General features: G+C 32.8%; 1 protein-coding gene across 2 annotated transcripts in view; it reads left to right on the top strand.

Moving 5' to 3' along the window:
* The window catches only part of SETDB2 (SET domain bifurcated histone lysine methyltransferase 2), a 74976-nt gene that overhangs the window by 10225 nt on the left and 48247 nt on the right, over positions 1–16504 (top strand). For both annotated transcript variants that reach the window (XM_045514057.2, XM_010951420.3), the window contains exons 3-5: positions 1743–1868; positions 3061–3126; positions 5519–5615. In XM_045514057.2, the coding sequence (XP_045370013.1) occupies positions 1743–1868; positions 3061–3126; positions 5519–5615 (289 nt within the window). The remainder of the gene's footprint in view (positions 1–1742; positions 1869–3060; positions 3127–5518; positions 5616–16504) is intronic.

Here is a 16504-nt window from a genome sequence, read left to right as displayed (position 1 = left end):
GCCACTGACTCATATTTTTAAGAAACAAATCTAATTACATAATCGGATGCTTAAACCTCTTGAGAGACTTCCCCAAAGCCTTCCACATAAAAATAAAGTTGCTCAGCATGGCACACAAGACATCCCTTGTCTGTCTCTATATCATCATTCCTCATCCCTTTTGTCCGTTCCCATTGCATTTGTTTCAGATGTTGAAACCTTTGTCTGATCTGTGCTGTGGAGAATCAAAAGCAGGCTAGTCTTGGGTAGTACACAACAGGCCAGAGAGTAAACCTGGTAACAGCACCCCTCCTGAGGCTGCTCTGGTGGCAGCAGCCCTAATTAGCCAGAGGTCCCCTTTGGGTAAAGTGACTGCCAGAGAGAGTTGGGACTCTGAGGCCTAAGCTATTTTTTTTTAAAGCATCTTAGTCCGTTACCAATTTGGAGGATCTATGTTTAATTTTTATTAAGGAAAATGTATTTTTTTTGTAAACTTTCCATACTATCTGCTCATTAATCCTCCCAGTGGCTCCTCAAGTGACCTTTCTAAAGTACTATGTTCCTCTTTTTACTTAAGGCCCTATTAATTTTAAACATTAATTTTGTATGTTTTATAAATTTATATTTAACATTTTAGGTATTTTCATTACTTTTAAACAGTGTAAGATTTGGCTTTTGCCAATTTATTTTAATTGCCTTTCTCATATTTCAGTTTTCAGCTTTGAAAAGATTATTTCTCTAGGAAATTTTTGATTAAGGTGTTAGCTTGCTGGGCGTCAGAAATCTTGGCTTATCTACGTAACTTTATCTATAAAAACTTGAAACATTATTTTGCCTCATGTAATCATGGACAAAAAACGTTGCCTGCTGTTTCAATAAACAGTGAATGTTGCCTGCCATCCAGCCATCAGCCACTGCATCCACCCCCAACAGCACACTCTGAGGGGAATTCAGAATGGAGAAAAACAGGATACTGCCCCCAGATAGTTAAGATGCGTATCTAATGAGTAATTTCAATGAGCCCAGCATCTTCGCATACTAGAAAAGCACTAAAATCATTAACCTGAGGTGTCTGTTTTTTTTGTGATTAGCAGTAATCTTTTGATGTTAGACTATGTATTTGTTTGTTTTCTCCCCCCAGCAAAAAAACTCCTATGTATCCTGGCTCCTCTTTTACCTCTTTGGAGCAGTTCCTTGGAGCTGTCTGAGAGGCTATCTCCCAGGCTGTAGTCCTCAGTAAGATACCTGAATAAAACATAATTAGAAATTTTTAGGTTGTATGTTTTTCTTCAGCCAACATAATTATTAAAAAATTAATATCAAAGACATTTTTAAAGCATTATTGTTAGACATTTAGTTATTTCAACAATTGTTGAGATGTTTCATTCTGAAACCATCCATTTCCACACTCAGTAGAGATTATGTCTCTGAAACTTAAACTGCATACGTGTTATAAATATGCCCTTCCCACCCTGGAATGAAGTCATTCCTTCTTTTTCCAGTTAAGAAATAGTGTCACTAAAGTTTTCAAGTTTTTTTTTTTTTTTTAATTAGCAGAAATAAGTGAGATACCTAGATCACAGTCTTTGTGTCTAGTTCTTTGGAAAGAAATAGTGACCAAAATCTTTTTTCCTTGAGGAAATTAAGAAACCAATTAAATCTTGATTTTAATAATTAGAAACCAAGTGGATTTTTCATAACTGGTGGCTTAGGGAAATTACAGTCTGTTTCTGTTCAGCTCTTAAGCCATTCACTTATTTTAGGTGATGCAAAAACTTTCTGGATGGGGCTGGAAGATGATGGAAAAGTGGATTTCATATTTGAACAAGTGCAAAATGTACTGCAGTCACTGAAACGAAAGATCAAAGATGGGTCTGCCACAAATAAAGGTATGAAGCGAAAAAAAAAACAGTTTTAATACATTTGATGCTAAATATTACCCACTGGCAATACAGTATAATTGTATTTCCAGTATAGCTGTTCATTTTAAAAGTCAAATAATTTGTTTTCTAAGAACCAAACATCAGTTCTATTTGCTTTGTATGTATACATGCTCTGCTTCTATAAAAACTTGCTTCTACCATGCCATGGACATTTTGTAAAAATGAATGAAGATGATTACTTTGAATAATAGCTACTGAATTTATCTCTTTGTATCTCAGGCTACCTTTTTCTCTCTCATTTTATCTTTTTTTGGAGGGTGGAGAGGGGAGTGTATTGCAAAAGTAATATCTGCTCATTGTAGAACATTTGGTACATATGGAAAAATATAAAAAATTATCCATTACCCCATCATTCAGAGACAACTTGTGTTTTTTAAATATAAAAGTACATATATAAATATATTTTTCCTACTTTATTATTTTTTAATTTTTTTATTTTAGGGAGAGGAGGTAATTAGGTTTATTTATTTTTAGAGAAGGTACTGGGAAATGAACCCAGGACTTTGTGCATGCTAAGCATGCTCTCTAACACTTGAGCTGTACCCTCCCCCTATTTTGCCTTCTTTAAACAGAACTTGCCCTACTAGTCTTTTGAAAGCAAAACTTGCATCCTACATAGGCAATCAGTTTGGTCATTCAAGTTTTTACTTTTTTCTATTTTTTTGCCTTCAACCCAAGTTTGTAGAACAGAGATTTTTATGTGGAAACTTCCTTCATTCCATCAGAACATATGATTTTCAAACAGATTTTCCCCCAGAACTATTCTTTATTTTCCCTCAGAGTATTCTTAATACTTTCTGAATGTTCTTATGACATTTATGACATTTATCTATTATGTGTGTGTCCACAAATTAATACTGTCTTTTATTATAAGATCCCTTCTCTTTCCTTCATGAATCAGATATATGTAGGTTGGAATCCAGTTCTGCCACTTCCTAGCTGATTCACCTGGAATACGTGGCTTACCCTCTAAGCCTCAATTTTTTTTATCTCTAATGCAAATAATCATGAGAACCTCTCAGAGGAGTTGTGAAGATTGAATGAGATAAAGTTTGTAAATTGCTTAGCATGGTAGCTGGCACCTTGAGTAAAGATGCTGCTGCTGATTATTTTCATTCTTTTTTCCTTTCTTTAACAGAATACATCCAAGCAATGGTTCTAGTGAATGAAGCAACTATAAATAACAATTCAACATTGATAAAGGGTATGTATGTTTCTAATCCCAAACTAGAATATTCTCTGCTATTTTCTTGACTTGAAGCAAGCCAGCCTGATAATGTCAAGTTCTAAAGATAATTTAAAATAAAACTTTAAAATCCATTTAGGTAAAATACGTAAATCAGTTCCCTTATTAGATAAAAAGTACTACCTATCCAGAGATGGGAAATGCATACCCTACTAAACCTCCAAGGGAAAGAATGAACAAATGTAACTCTTCTTCAAAAAGCTTCTCTAAGAATGGCAAATAGAGTTCCAAGACTCCAAACCACTATAAACCTGCTTTGTAAGAAACAATACTAGAAAGAGTTACTCTGGTATAGATTAACTGATGGAAAATATTTTTGTTTCTAGATGATTATTATACCATCAGTCTTCTAAACTCTAAACAAATTCATTTTAGAAGAAATTGAAGAAAGATAATGTACCAGGATTAGAAAAAGAAAAATTGAAAAGTTATTTTATCAAGATCACTATCCTATAAATCTCAACACATTGTGATTATTTTAACTGTCATACTTTGAAGTCTTCAGGTTTTAAATCTCAAAATATGGCTTAACATCATCAGTTTATTTTAAAGAAAGCTTTTGTTATTCAAAAATATTCTTAATTTCAGAAGCTAATGTATAGTTTTAGAAGGGTAGGTTTTTTTTTTTAAAACAATCTTTCTCCCAGTAGCCTTCAGTAGCACTTGGAATCAACATACCTTTAGGGGATTACATTAGTTTTGCTAAAGACAAGCTTTAAATGCAGGAGGTAGTAAGAGGAACTAATTCTAAACAACATTTCTTTTTTTCTTTCTGAAACAATCTTTCCCACCAAAAGAAAGTTCAGTTTTTGTTTGGTTCTTTTAAAGTAATGAATTCATCAATAGAAGTGCTGAATATTACAGTTTCATATTTCTATGTAGTTCATCTGAAGCGTAATGAATTCATCAAAATAAAAGTATATGTTTGCTAGTGGTAGACAATGTTTTTAAAGTAATTGGGGAGTTATGTAATTGACATTGCCACTGAATAATGCAGGGATTAGACACTTTCTAGTAATAAAGATTCATGTTAATATTTATTTTAAAAGGAATATTGAGACTGGGAGAAACAAAAGGACTTGGTGTTGATGTCAAAACAAGCCATCCCAGATCCAGCCTGAATTCCCCAAACCACTAATTACTTTTATTTTTCTTTGCTTGTGTATAATTCTGTAAATATTTCCTTTATCCCCATACAGAGAATTGGATACTATTTTCTTGAAACTATTATTTCCCCTTTCTTTCCTTATCTAATGGTTAATTTAAAATCTCAATTGTTTTTTTTAGTAAATCTTATTTCTAACCATGCTTATAAACATGTTTTATTCATATTTGTTAGTATGAATTTATATGTCTCATTCAAAGAAATTAGCTGGGAAAAAATAAGAAATTTTTAATTTGTAAAACTTATTTGTTTTTTAATCAGTTACAGCTCTCTTTAACTCTCAGAATTTAAATCTTCTTTCTTTACCTAGAGAACTGTGAGGGATATTTGCTTTCCAATTAGCCAAGGATGACCTTGGATTATAATTTAAACTACTCTTCTATTTGCTTAAACTTTTTTCTCCTTTTTACTAAAACTAGTCTGCACTAAAGAACCAATGCAAGTTAATAATCTAAAGTGGGATTAGAATTACTTATTTTCTTAAGGTCCATCACTGCATAGGAAAAAGGCACAATTAAAAAAAATTTTAAACCAAACATAGAATATTCCACATATCCATTTTTTTCAAAATAATAGCAGGAAATCTGTAACTTTTTTCATTATATATACAGCTTATTTCTATATTGGAGTCATGTTAGAGAGTAAGAATAGATGAAATTGGAAAAGACAAGAAATGAGATGAAATTAAGTGTAGAAAGATATAGGAGAAAGTAAGAGAAATGAAGATAGAAATGGTAAGACAAAAAGAGGTACCCAAATACCTCCCTCCCCCCCCCCAAAAAAAACAGATAGCAGAATAATGAGGAAACAAAAGACACATAAAGTTTTCGTTTCGCGACCTTTTATAGAGGCTTAAAGAGCTATGTTATTTTTCTGTAAAATGGAAGCAGAAATAGAGATTCTTGATGTTCACCTTAAAGGCTGATTAAAATTCAGGTAAAGCTCAGGCCAAACTAGAATTTCTGCAGTAGAAGTCTCTTCTATCCTAAGTCTTTTATTTTATCCTATCTTATTAATGTTTTTGAAAATGTCGACACCTAATTTTTTGGCTCAACCTTGAAATCTTAATATGTTTGCAGAGTTAAGGGCCCCATGTATCTCTAGTTAATAAATATTATTTAGATACTAGAGTGAATGATTTTTAACTTGGCACACTTGTTATCATGTTTGTAATTTTTCATGTAGGTCACACGTCTGTGGCCGAGAATGCACAGGAAAAGAAATCAAGGTCATTGCCATCTACGTCATATGAAGACTCCTTTCCAGAAGACCGTACCTCTCTGTATGTGTATAAGTTTAATTTATTTATGTTGTTAATGCTTTTGCTCCCAGAAAGGGATTTACTATTGCTAATCATTCAACATAAGAATAGATAGAATCTATTAAAAAAAGGACTTTTTCCCATCACAAATTTTAAAAGTTGTGTATTTTATGTAGGTTCATGACTCCCTATATAGGCTACTTATTTGTTACTATCCCTAGGTAGTCAAGTCTTTTAATAAAATTTAGCTTCGGATGTCTTTGTATATATTATTAATATACACAAAGTTTACTGGGTTTTTTTTAACTAGGAAAATATTTTTCCTGGACTATTTCTTTTGAAGAGGAGTATTGAAAAGGGTCAAAAGTATTTCCTTCAATATCAGTTCAGTTTTTAAAAAGCATAACAGCTCTAAATTAGTATTGAGAAGTTTATGAAAATTGGCTGAATTTTTCTGATCTTTTCTTTCTCATTTAACACTAATTCCAGTAAAGTTTCCTTAGCATAAAATAGAATTGTGTAAGAAGAAATCTGACACTCTGACACTTAGGCTTTATTTTCAGTAGGTAATGCCTGTACTAATACTTTCAAGTTCTTAGTTAAAGGAAAGTTTCTAAAAGTGTTGTGTGCTAGGGCAGGGAACAGAATTTTGAAGAACAAAAAAATGTCTTTAGAAAGTTCTTAAAAAGAAACTTCTTAAGTTTATTGCCTTAATTAGTTTTTTCAGCTACATATTAACTTGACCAAAAAAATTGTCAGTGTAGAATTCTTTTTTTTCCTCTTTGATGTTTATTACATATGATTTGCATTTATAAATATTATAGGTACCATTACAGTTTGAATCTAAAAGAGTCATAAAACTTTTTTAAAAATGATCTTAGAAAAAGCTAAGTTCATACTTTTAAAACTCCTTTACTGGCCATTTCAGTAGCTCACAAAACAAAATTTTTTTCTAGACATTCTGACTTTTAAATATATAGCATAAATAAAATTTTATTACCTTTTAAAAACAAATTCGTTTACCCCAAGTCACGAAAATATGACTTTTTCTTATAAACTACCCCTAAACAAACTGTCCCCCATCTTATATTTATAGATAATTGTATTTTAAACCTAAATGCAGCGGGTAGTTTTTTCTTATCAATTGCCCCTTTTTGGTTTTAGGTTAATTATCCTAGCTTATCAGAATCCTTTTGAATTTTGAATCTCTTATCTGTTATACTTTCTTTGTGGATTTTCATCTTGTACAGATATATTAAATAAGCTTTCTAGTCTTTGTTATGGTCATTGAAGATAGTATTGGATAGGACAGGACCAGAGGCAAAACCTGGCTGGCTTCACTACTAGACACCTTTTCATTACTCGTCAGAAAAAACTGTTCAACCAACTGTAAATTTACTTACTTCTACCATTGTCCCACCTCCATTTCTGTATCTTACTTACAGAGCTGTCTTGAGAAATCAAGATTCACTTCTTTAGCATTCTAAATCATTACCAAACTTTATCAAACCTTATCATTAACCTTATCAAAAAAGAAAATTGGGTTAATTTGTACTTTTTTCACATAGTCCATGTTGGCTTTTCAGATTCTAAGTATTCAAATATCATGTTAGATTCTCTCTTCCAGAAATTACTTAGAGAATAATATTAAGCTAACCATTCTGTACTTTCTGGAATGTTTCCTTTTTTAAAAGATCAGAGTGGCATTTCCCCATTTTTTATTCATAATTGAAGTTTTTTGAAGACTTTGGGATTTAATTTGTTTGGGCCTAGAATTTTAGTATGTTTAAAGAACTCGTGTTCTAGGACCCCTTTTTAACTGTCACAGGCTTTCATGACTTCTTTTCATTTTTGTCTTGTCTTTCCAGCTAGAGGGCAATACTTACAGATGGAAAAGACAAAGTTGTTTATATTTAAATAATTCCTTTTGTATTTCCTCTGCAGATCATGTGCTTATTACTTATTTTGCTTTCAGTAGTCAAACCCCTAGCAGGCCGGTAGTCACATAAGCAAACTGCATGGTGAATAACTTAAGTCATGGGTTCTCAACCCTAGCTGAATCACTCAAGGTCATACAATTTTCCAATGACAAAATCAAATGGGAACTCTTAACGTCTGGTGGGAAACCGGCTTTATGTATCTTATTCTTGACTTGAATTGAGTTTCCAGTCCATATAAGTGAGCTATGACATAGGTATACCTACTTACCTACTTGTCCTTTGATTACCTCTGGCATTTTTATAGAGGGTCAGTAACTAGGTCTGCAGGACTGTGCATAGGATTGGTTTTCTATATTTTTGTTTTTGTTTTTTCCAGTAACGTATCTTCATATATAAAAGAAAGTTGATCTGCCTCCCTACAAAATGGGATTGAAATTAGGTCACTTAACTCCTGAGACTTGTAGTAAGTTGGCTTTCTTTCATTTGTTTTATGAAGTGAAGCACAGATAAGAAAAGAAATGTTTCTTAGGTTCATATCAGTGTTTCATTTCCAAGTTTTCCTGCTTCTTTTCTAACTCTTCTTTATAAATATTAAAAGATTTTTTTCCTCCTTTTTTAATTGCCTAGTAACTTGAGCCTTACACCTCTTAATTTTTATTAAATTATTCACCAGAAGGGTACTTTTAAGCTGGGTTAGCTAACTTTCTTGAAATCCTAAATTCCAAACTGACAGATTTTACCAACATGTTTCTATTACATTTTAGTTCTAAGTAGTTCTAATTGTATGTTTTTCCAGTAATGACTAACTTGGAGCTGTACTTACTGTTACATGAGGAGATTATGTAAAAGTACATTGTAAACTGGAAACTACTGTACAATTATTAGTTATTATTTAAGAAAATTATTTAAAGATAGCCCAGATTCAGATTTCTCTCTCACATATACTCTGAGTTAGCCCCTCCATATTCAGAAAAGAACCTTTGGAGTCCTCAAACTAGTATTTCATATTCCCCTTCCCCAAAAATAGCAAAGCAGGAACAAAGAAAGATCATAGTTGAAATAGGGGAAGTCAGATGACATCTGAAGAAAAGGATGCCACAGAAACCAGTTTGGAATATAATTTATTTGGTTAAGGCAAATTGAAAAGGGAAATGAAACATTCAGTTTCCTGGTTATACAACAATGTAGGTATATAAGCTTATATCAAAACAAAGAACAAAGCTGTAAGAGCCTAAAAGAATTTATTACAGTCAACACTGAATGAAACCAAAGAAAAGGATATATATCTCAGGTGGATAAATAAATAGAAGTGCTTATTGTTCAGAATATACTATGATGCTTTATAAGAAAAAAATGGTAGAAAGGAACCTGGCATTGAATAATAAGGAAAAAGAAGTTCCAGGCATGGGCTTTAAAAAACAAGGAAATATTGGATACCTTAATTAAATAATTGACTAATTAATTAAAAAATAAAAACAACTACTAACATGGACTAGGCTAAAGAAGATGAAAGTTAAGTGGAAGAGTAAAACAAAAGGTGCATTATAGAATATATTTCTTACTATGGAATATACCCCCAACATTATTCAAAAAAGCTAAAATACGTTAAAATTGTTTAAGGCAAAACGTAACCTTACCTCATTTTTTTTCTATTTTTCCCCCTCATTTTTAGTGCATTAGGTGCCATTGCATTATAGTCCATGGGTAGTGATGGATTTGCATGGATCTTTTAGCTACATTCTCATCCAGTATTTTTTACTGTCTTTTCAAGAAATGTTAAAGATTGAAAATATATAAAGGAATATAGCCAAAACCCATACTCACACCATTCAGAATTAACAGCTATTAGCATTTCATTGTATTTACTTCCAGTCTCTTCTTTAAAAAGAAAACAAAACACTGTAGTTTCTTTGAGCCGTACCTAACTTCTCACCATGACAAGTTCTTTTCCCCTATTTGCCTGGGTATCCTCTGTTATTTTTCTAGTTCTTTTAAAAATATTTAGATAGCCATAAATAATATACAGTAGTATTACTTGTAGTTTTAAAATTTTACATAAATATTCACACATACGCCCTCTTGTTTTACTCAGCATTAGTTTTGAGATCTAATCATGTTGTTTGCTGTGTATAGATCTATTTCATTCCCTTTACCTCTTGTTTGGATTTCCATAACGTGAAAATAGTACATTAATTTATCCATTCCTTTAAGGATGGATAATTAGATTGTTTCAAATATTTCCTATTATATATAGTAACGCAGTGATCAGTTTTATCCCAGCCTTTCTTTTAAGAAATTATTCATTGTGAAAGTCACCTATAAGGAGATTAAAAGTATAATCTGGGGTCTATAAGATTACCCAAAATGCAGAAGAAAAGGGCAAGCAGATAAGAAAAAGAAAACGGTGAATAATGTTCTTATAAAAGATGCTATTAAAAGAAAAACAAGAATTTTAGTGGATACTACAGAAATAATTTCAGAATCATCCATATGTTATGTTCTTTAGGAAATGCTAAGAATTTCAAGCTAAGGTAATAGATTTAGGGCCAATGTGCTGTGCTTACAGCTCCAGTGCAAGAAATCACAATGGCTAAACTACTATTTAGAGTTGTTTCAGCAGCTAGGAAATGAAAATACATATAGTTTCCATTAAAAATTTTCATACCTAAATAAATGTGAAATGTAGGCATTTTCAGTATATTAAAAAATAATGTAAACTTGCCCTACGAAAGCATTGTTTGTGGAAACGTCTGCCATATTTTGTTCTGAACTAAAACAAATGAACAAAAATACTGGAAGCTAGAATAAACTAAGCAGATACAGTAATCAAAAAGATAATTTCTGAGTATAAGAAAACATCAAGTCTGGAGGCAAAAGGTTTTAAAAGTACCACAGTAATAAAAATTACTGGTAGATAAATACGGATTTTTTAAAAGTTTTATTATCAATCATAAGGTATAAATATCTTGTAAGTCCCGAAACAAACAAAAAAGCCACCAAACAACAAAAATCAGGCTAGCACCACATTTTACCTCAGCAAAATCTAAAAAGAGTATGTCTACATAACTTTCTGGGAAACTTTCTCAAAAATCTTCTTGCTGATCAAAAGAGGAGTCAGAATGTATAAGACATAGTAGTTAAGAAGTAGCATGGAAACCATCTAAATATAGAGTTAATTATAATAAAGATGAATCCTTAAACTAGGGGCTATGGAGGCCCTGAATAGTATGCAAAATTTTATATTAATTGTATTTCTAGAGAGCGTTGATAGCTTTCATCAGATTGTCAAGAGATTTATGGCCCTAAAAAGTTTAAATATTGCTCTTATGGATATAGAGATTCTAAATAAAATTTTAGCAATTCTGATCCAGAGAAATATTAAAAGAATGAGATGACCAAGTAAAAATTATACTAGTCAAGCAAGAATGATTTAGTTTTAGGAAATACATTATTTTACAGGACTAAACCATAGGAAAAAAGGCTTATCTTAACAGATATCAAAAGACTTTAAAAAATCAATACGGTGGGGAGGTATAGCTCAGTGATAGAGCACGTGCTTAGCATACACGAGGTCTTGGGTTCAATCCCCAGTACCTGCATTAAAACAAATAAATAAACCTAATTACCTCTCCCCCTCAAAAATTAAAAAAAAATTTTTAAGTCAATATGAACCATTAGAAATCGAATTCTTTTTTTAATGTGGTAGAGAATATGTTTCTTAAACCAATATCCGCCTTCTATATACTGATGGAACTTAGAGGCATTTCCTTTAAATAAAGATTTACAGGAATGCTTGCTATCGTAATTGTCATTCAGTATTTTTCTGCAAACTCTAGCCAGTACAATAAAATATAAAAGGAAATATACAAAGTAAAATTATTTGTAGATAAACTTATCTTCCTAGAAAATCTAAAATTCAAGTGTAAAGTTATTAAGCTAAAAAGGTTTAGTGACATAATCACATAAAATAAAAATATTTAACTCTATACTATTAGAAAATATGAAATAAAGTCTCCATTCACAATATCAAAAAGTAAAATACATGAAGAATGTTAAAACTAAAGATTTTAATGAGTGGATAAATTTACTGTGTTCCTGGATTGGAAAACTGCATATTGTAAAAATACAAATTCTTCTCAAATTATACTCTTAATTTAATTTCATATGAATCCAGGCACTTGGATTTTTTTTAACTTGGCAAACTATTATAAATTTAATCAGAAAACACCTAGAACATGTTTAAAAGGAAAAATAGTGAGGAAGAACTTGCCTTGAGAAATATCAAAATGTTCTGTCAACCTCTAGAAAACAATCTTGTGTTGGTATAAGAATTAACAGTTCAATCAAGAGACAGAATAAGTCTAGAAAATAAGAGAACATTTTTATGTGTTTGTAAAAACTTGAGATGATTAAGTTAGTAAGTCAAAAATCAGAAGATGAAAGAAGAACTCATTACAGTATTTAGTAAAAGACTGGAACAATGGAATATCATTTGGAAAATTGAAGTTAGATCTTCATGGTACATGAAAATAAATTCTGGATGAAACTGGACTCCCAAACCATAGAAAAATTAATTATAAAATTAGAACTCTAAAAAACAGAAAAATAATAATTAAATGCCTCTCCATAACATTATGTATCATAGCATTATTCATAACATTATTTATACTTTATTATAAGCATTTAATTCTCTGCCAAGAATGTAAGCTCCTTGAGATCACGGAGCTCTCTTCATTGTTTCCATAGTACCTAGTACATAGCAAGCATTCAAGAAATCTTTGATGGAAGAATGAATGAACGAACAAATGAATGGATGAACAAGTCCCCAGAAGGAAAATGGGCAAAGCATATGAATATACAGTTAATGAAAGGGCAAAAAAAACCATGAAATTATGTTCAAACTCCTTATTTAGAGAAATGCAAATTAACAGGTAACATTTTTCATCTATTCAATTGATGAAAAATTTTTAAATAATATTCAAGTAGATCAGCATTCATACTGAGAGTGTAAACTGGTCCAGCCTTTTTGGAAAGCAGTTTGGCAGTCTGTATTGAATAAAATGTGTGTACCTCCTAGCACCATGATTGTAATTGTTAAATGTCATTTCTCACTAAATGGAACCACAGTCCCTTAGAAAAGAGGCTGATTCCAGACCTGGGACATCTTGTAACTTCAAGAAAGCAAAAGAGCTGTCAAAAACTATCAATAGTGTTAGGTATAGGAGCAAACTTGATGTAGTTCCCACTGGCCAAACATGGCACAATTTGAACATCAAAAGGAATAATCACTGTGATTGATTCAATCATTTAAATGTATAAAAATCCATGAGTTCATAATAAAACTTTTAAAATCTGTCAGTTCGGTAATTGCTAGGATACAACTCATCATTCTGAATACTAGTAATTAAAGAGAAGGAATCTCTTCTGCCTTTGCTTATCCTAACTGTGTTTCAGAATAACCCAAGTTGATGAGGAAAATTTCTTTGTAAAAGAACTCAGCCAGAAAATGCAGTAGGAATATAGAATTAGAGGACTGTTATTTTTACAACTATCCTCCCCCGACTCTTCCCCTAGGAAACAGTGGCCTTAGGCCAGTGCTCACAAGTGAACTGTGGTCAGAACAGGTGTTTTGTTTTAAACTTCCAATTTATTAAGGAGTGATACTCTTGTACAATGCAATAAAATGTTGTAGCAATGTTAAATTGCTGTAAAAGTTTCTAAACTTTTGCACTTTCAATTGTTGTACTTAATCATGAATTGGTAACAAACCACTGGAAACTGGCATCACCACACCTTGAGTAGCACTGGCCTAGACAATGGTCATGAGTGAGTGCCAAAACTGTAAAGTAAAAAATTCGCAAAGAACTTTAAAATGGATGGAAACACCCAAACCCACTTATAAATCTAAGCATCTCTAAAAGTGATCAGACATTGTCTCCTTATGTGATGTAATAGGAAATTCATAGCACCACCCACAGGTTATCCTCCCTACCAAAACTGAACCTGAATCAAATCCAGCTTCTAGAACTGACTACTGATTTGCCAGGAATGAAAAGGAGTGAGTTAAATGACAACACCACAAGGAAGGCATTAGCCAAATTCCAGAATGTAGGAAATACTATAGGGCAAATGACCCAATTTAATTTCAACAAATAAATGTCATTAATGAAGAGTGAGGGAGCATTTTGTAAGGTTAGAGACATAAAAGACATCTGAATGAAATACAGTGTGTGGGAGTTTGAATTCTGATTCATATTTTAAGACAATCAGGTAAATGCGAAGATAGACCATTGAGAGTATATATTTTTAGAAGTCTTATTTGTTAGAAATACATAATTATTTCAGATAAGGATTTGCCCCAGTGTGTTTCCGGGTAGGGCAAGAGGGGTGGAGAATAGATGAAATAAAATAGGCAAAATATTGGTAATTATTAAAGTTCGGTAATAAGTATCAAAGATAAACAAAGCCAGACATTATTTAAAGTGGTAAAAACATTTTATTCAGTAGCTATGGTCAGCAGGAATAAAAGCTGAGCTCCATTATGAATTGTGCTGAGGTGACTGGTGTTTTAAAGGGCAGTGAGGGAGGAGGGAAGGAGGACCAGCAGGGGCTCAACTGAAAACTTACTAAAGATTGATCAGTATGAATGCCCCTGGGCCAGCTGTGTGTGCTTGCTGGCCACCATCAAGTTAGGATTGTGTCCTCCCGCAGAGACTAGAGGACTGAGGCCCTGTCCTTCCTGATGATTATCTATCAAAGGAATGGCTTTCAGGTCCTTAAGAAAGACACTCCTGAGTTGTAGGAGATACTTATCCATCGCAGAGGGATGGGGGAAAGATTCATAATTATAAGACCTTCTTACTAAATGAGTAGGTCAGGGGCTTACCTTAGGTACTGGCTAGAAGAAACAGCCTTGAGCTTTCTCGGGCAGGCATTTTATTGGGAGGCTGGGGTTATCCTAAAGCCATACATGGCCTTATGCTGCCAGAAGCCTTGCTAGAGTTTGGTTCTCTCTCAGGGCAGAGGTTTGGATGGGGTTGTGATGTGCTGTAAATTCTGGAGTTCTCACAAGTACATGAGGGTCCAACATATCAGTCTTTTCTAATGAGGAAAAATATACTCTTAAGTGTATATTTGAAAGTTTTATTAATAAAAGTCATTTTTTAAATATATATTCCTCTTGACCTAGTAATTCCTCTTTAAAGGAGTGTATCCTAGGGTAATAATCAGAAACTTGGTCAAGGATTTATATATGAGGATGTTCATCAAAGTAGTACCATAGAGAAAAATTGGAAACACAATTCCACCATTAAAAGATTTATAAATAAATTATAGTACATCCTTTCACCTATTAGACCATTAGAAATCCAAAAGCATCAGGAGCCATTCATTGATCAGGCTCTGTGAAAGCAGGCACTCTCATAAATTGCTGGAGAGGCTGAGCTATGCAGAGCAACTTGGCAATCTTAACAAAATTCCTAATCCACTTACCCTGTGACCTAGTACTCCCGCTGCTGGATGTATTCTGCAGTGATATCTTTACGTGTATGAAATTATTATGTACAAGGTTATTCATTAATCATGATTTGTAAAAGCAAAAGATTGGAACCAATAGAGGACTAGTTATATAAATTGGAATTTATGCAGATGATTACTGTACAGCCAGAAAAAGGATGAGGAACCTCATATATATGCATTTGATATGGTGGCCACTAGCTGCATGTGGTTATTTAAATTTGAATTAATTAAAATCAAATGAAATTTAAAATTCAGTTGTTTGGTCACACTAGCCACATTTGAAGGTGTTCAGTAGCCCCATGTGGCTAGTGGCTACCCAATTGGACAGCACAGATATAGAATGTTTCCATCAGTACAGAAAGTTCTGTTGGACAGTGCTGGTTTATATAGTGTGTATTAAAAAATATCTAAAATACCTGTATTACTTTTATAATAAATAACAGATACCTAAAGATAGTTAGAAAATATTACGTAAAACAAAAAACCTAGGGGTTTTTTTTTTGTGAAAGTTTGAAACTTGAGTTCCAAACACACGGAATCTTTATAGATTTTTTTTTTTTTTAAATCAGTAACCGCTCCATTTTCTCCTCTCAGTTTACCATTTTCAGATGTGTCAGTATGAGACTAGGTGGGTTACATATCATGGGGAAAATTCAGTTGATACAATTGTGAAAGGCAAAAGAACAGCATAAAGGATTCTTAATGAATTAATTATTTTTTTGCCTAGCCTTCACTGCTTTTTGCAGACAAAAAGCTTGAACCAAGCATGTCTGAAGATATAACCTTCTTCAGCACTTTATTGAATGCATGCCCTAAATGAACTCTTAAGTTTGCTAGGTGCTATAGCAAAAAGTTAGAACTGTAATCACCTTTCTGGAATATCCTGAAATTAGATTGTGGTATAATCAGAAAGATGCTTGCTTTGTGTGAATCCCTAACACACAGGTTCTAAAAGCTTTGGAATCTCCTGAGTGGTAGGAGTGCCTTTGGCGTGCTCATGAGATGACTCTTGATGAGGGACTCCTAGATAACTTAAGGCGAGACTGGTCACCAGAAAAACTAAATCTTGACTAAAAGCTTGAAACTTTCAGCTCTACCTCCCAACCTCCAGGGAGGGGAGAAGGGCTGGAGATGGAGAGAATCACCAGTGGCCAATGATTTAATCCTTCATACGTAAGCAGTTAAGCCTCCATAAAAACCTTTAAACAACAGAGTTGCTAGAGCTTCCTGGTTGGTGAACACTTTGAATTGCTAGGAGGTACTTGGAGAGTACACCTTGCCCCATGCATCTTTTCTATTTGGCTATTCCTGAGATGTATCTTTTATTTAAACTGGTGATGGCAAAGTGCTTACCTGAGTTCTGTGAGTCTTTGTAGCAAATTATCAAACCTGAGGAGGGGGTTGTGGGAACTCATGGGTTGGTCAGAAGTATAAGTGATGTGGAAATTGCAT

Source organism: Camelus bactrianus, chromosome 14, assembly GCF_048773025.1.
Source record: "Camelus bactrianus isolate YW-2024 breed Bactrian camel chromosome 14, ASM4877302v1, whole genome shotgun sequence".
In the NCBI taxonomy this organism is placed as follows: domain Eukaryota; kingdom Metazoa; phylum Chordata; class Mammalia; order Artiodactyla; family Camelidae; genus Camelus; species Camelus bactrianus.
This window is presented reverse-complemented; position numbering and strand designations above follow the sequence as displayed.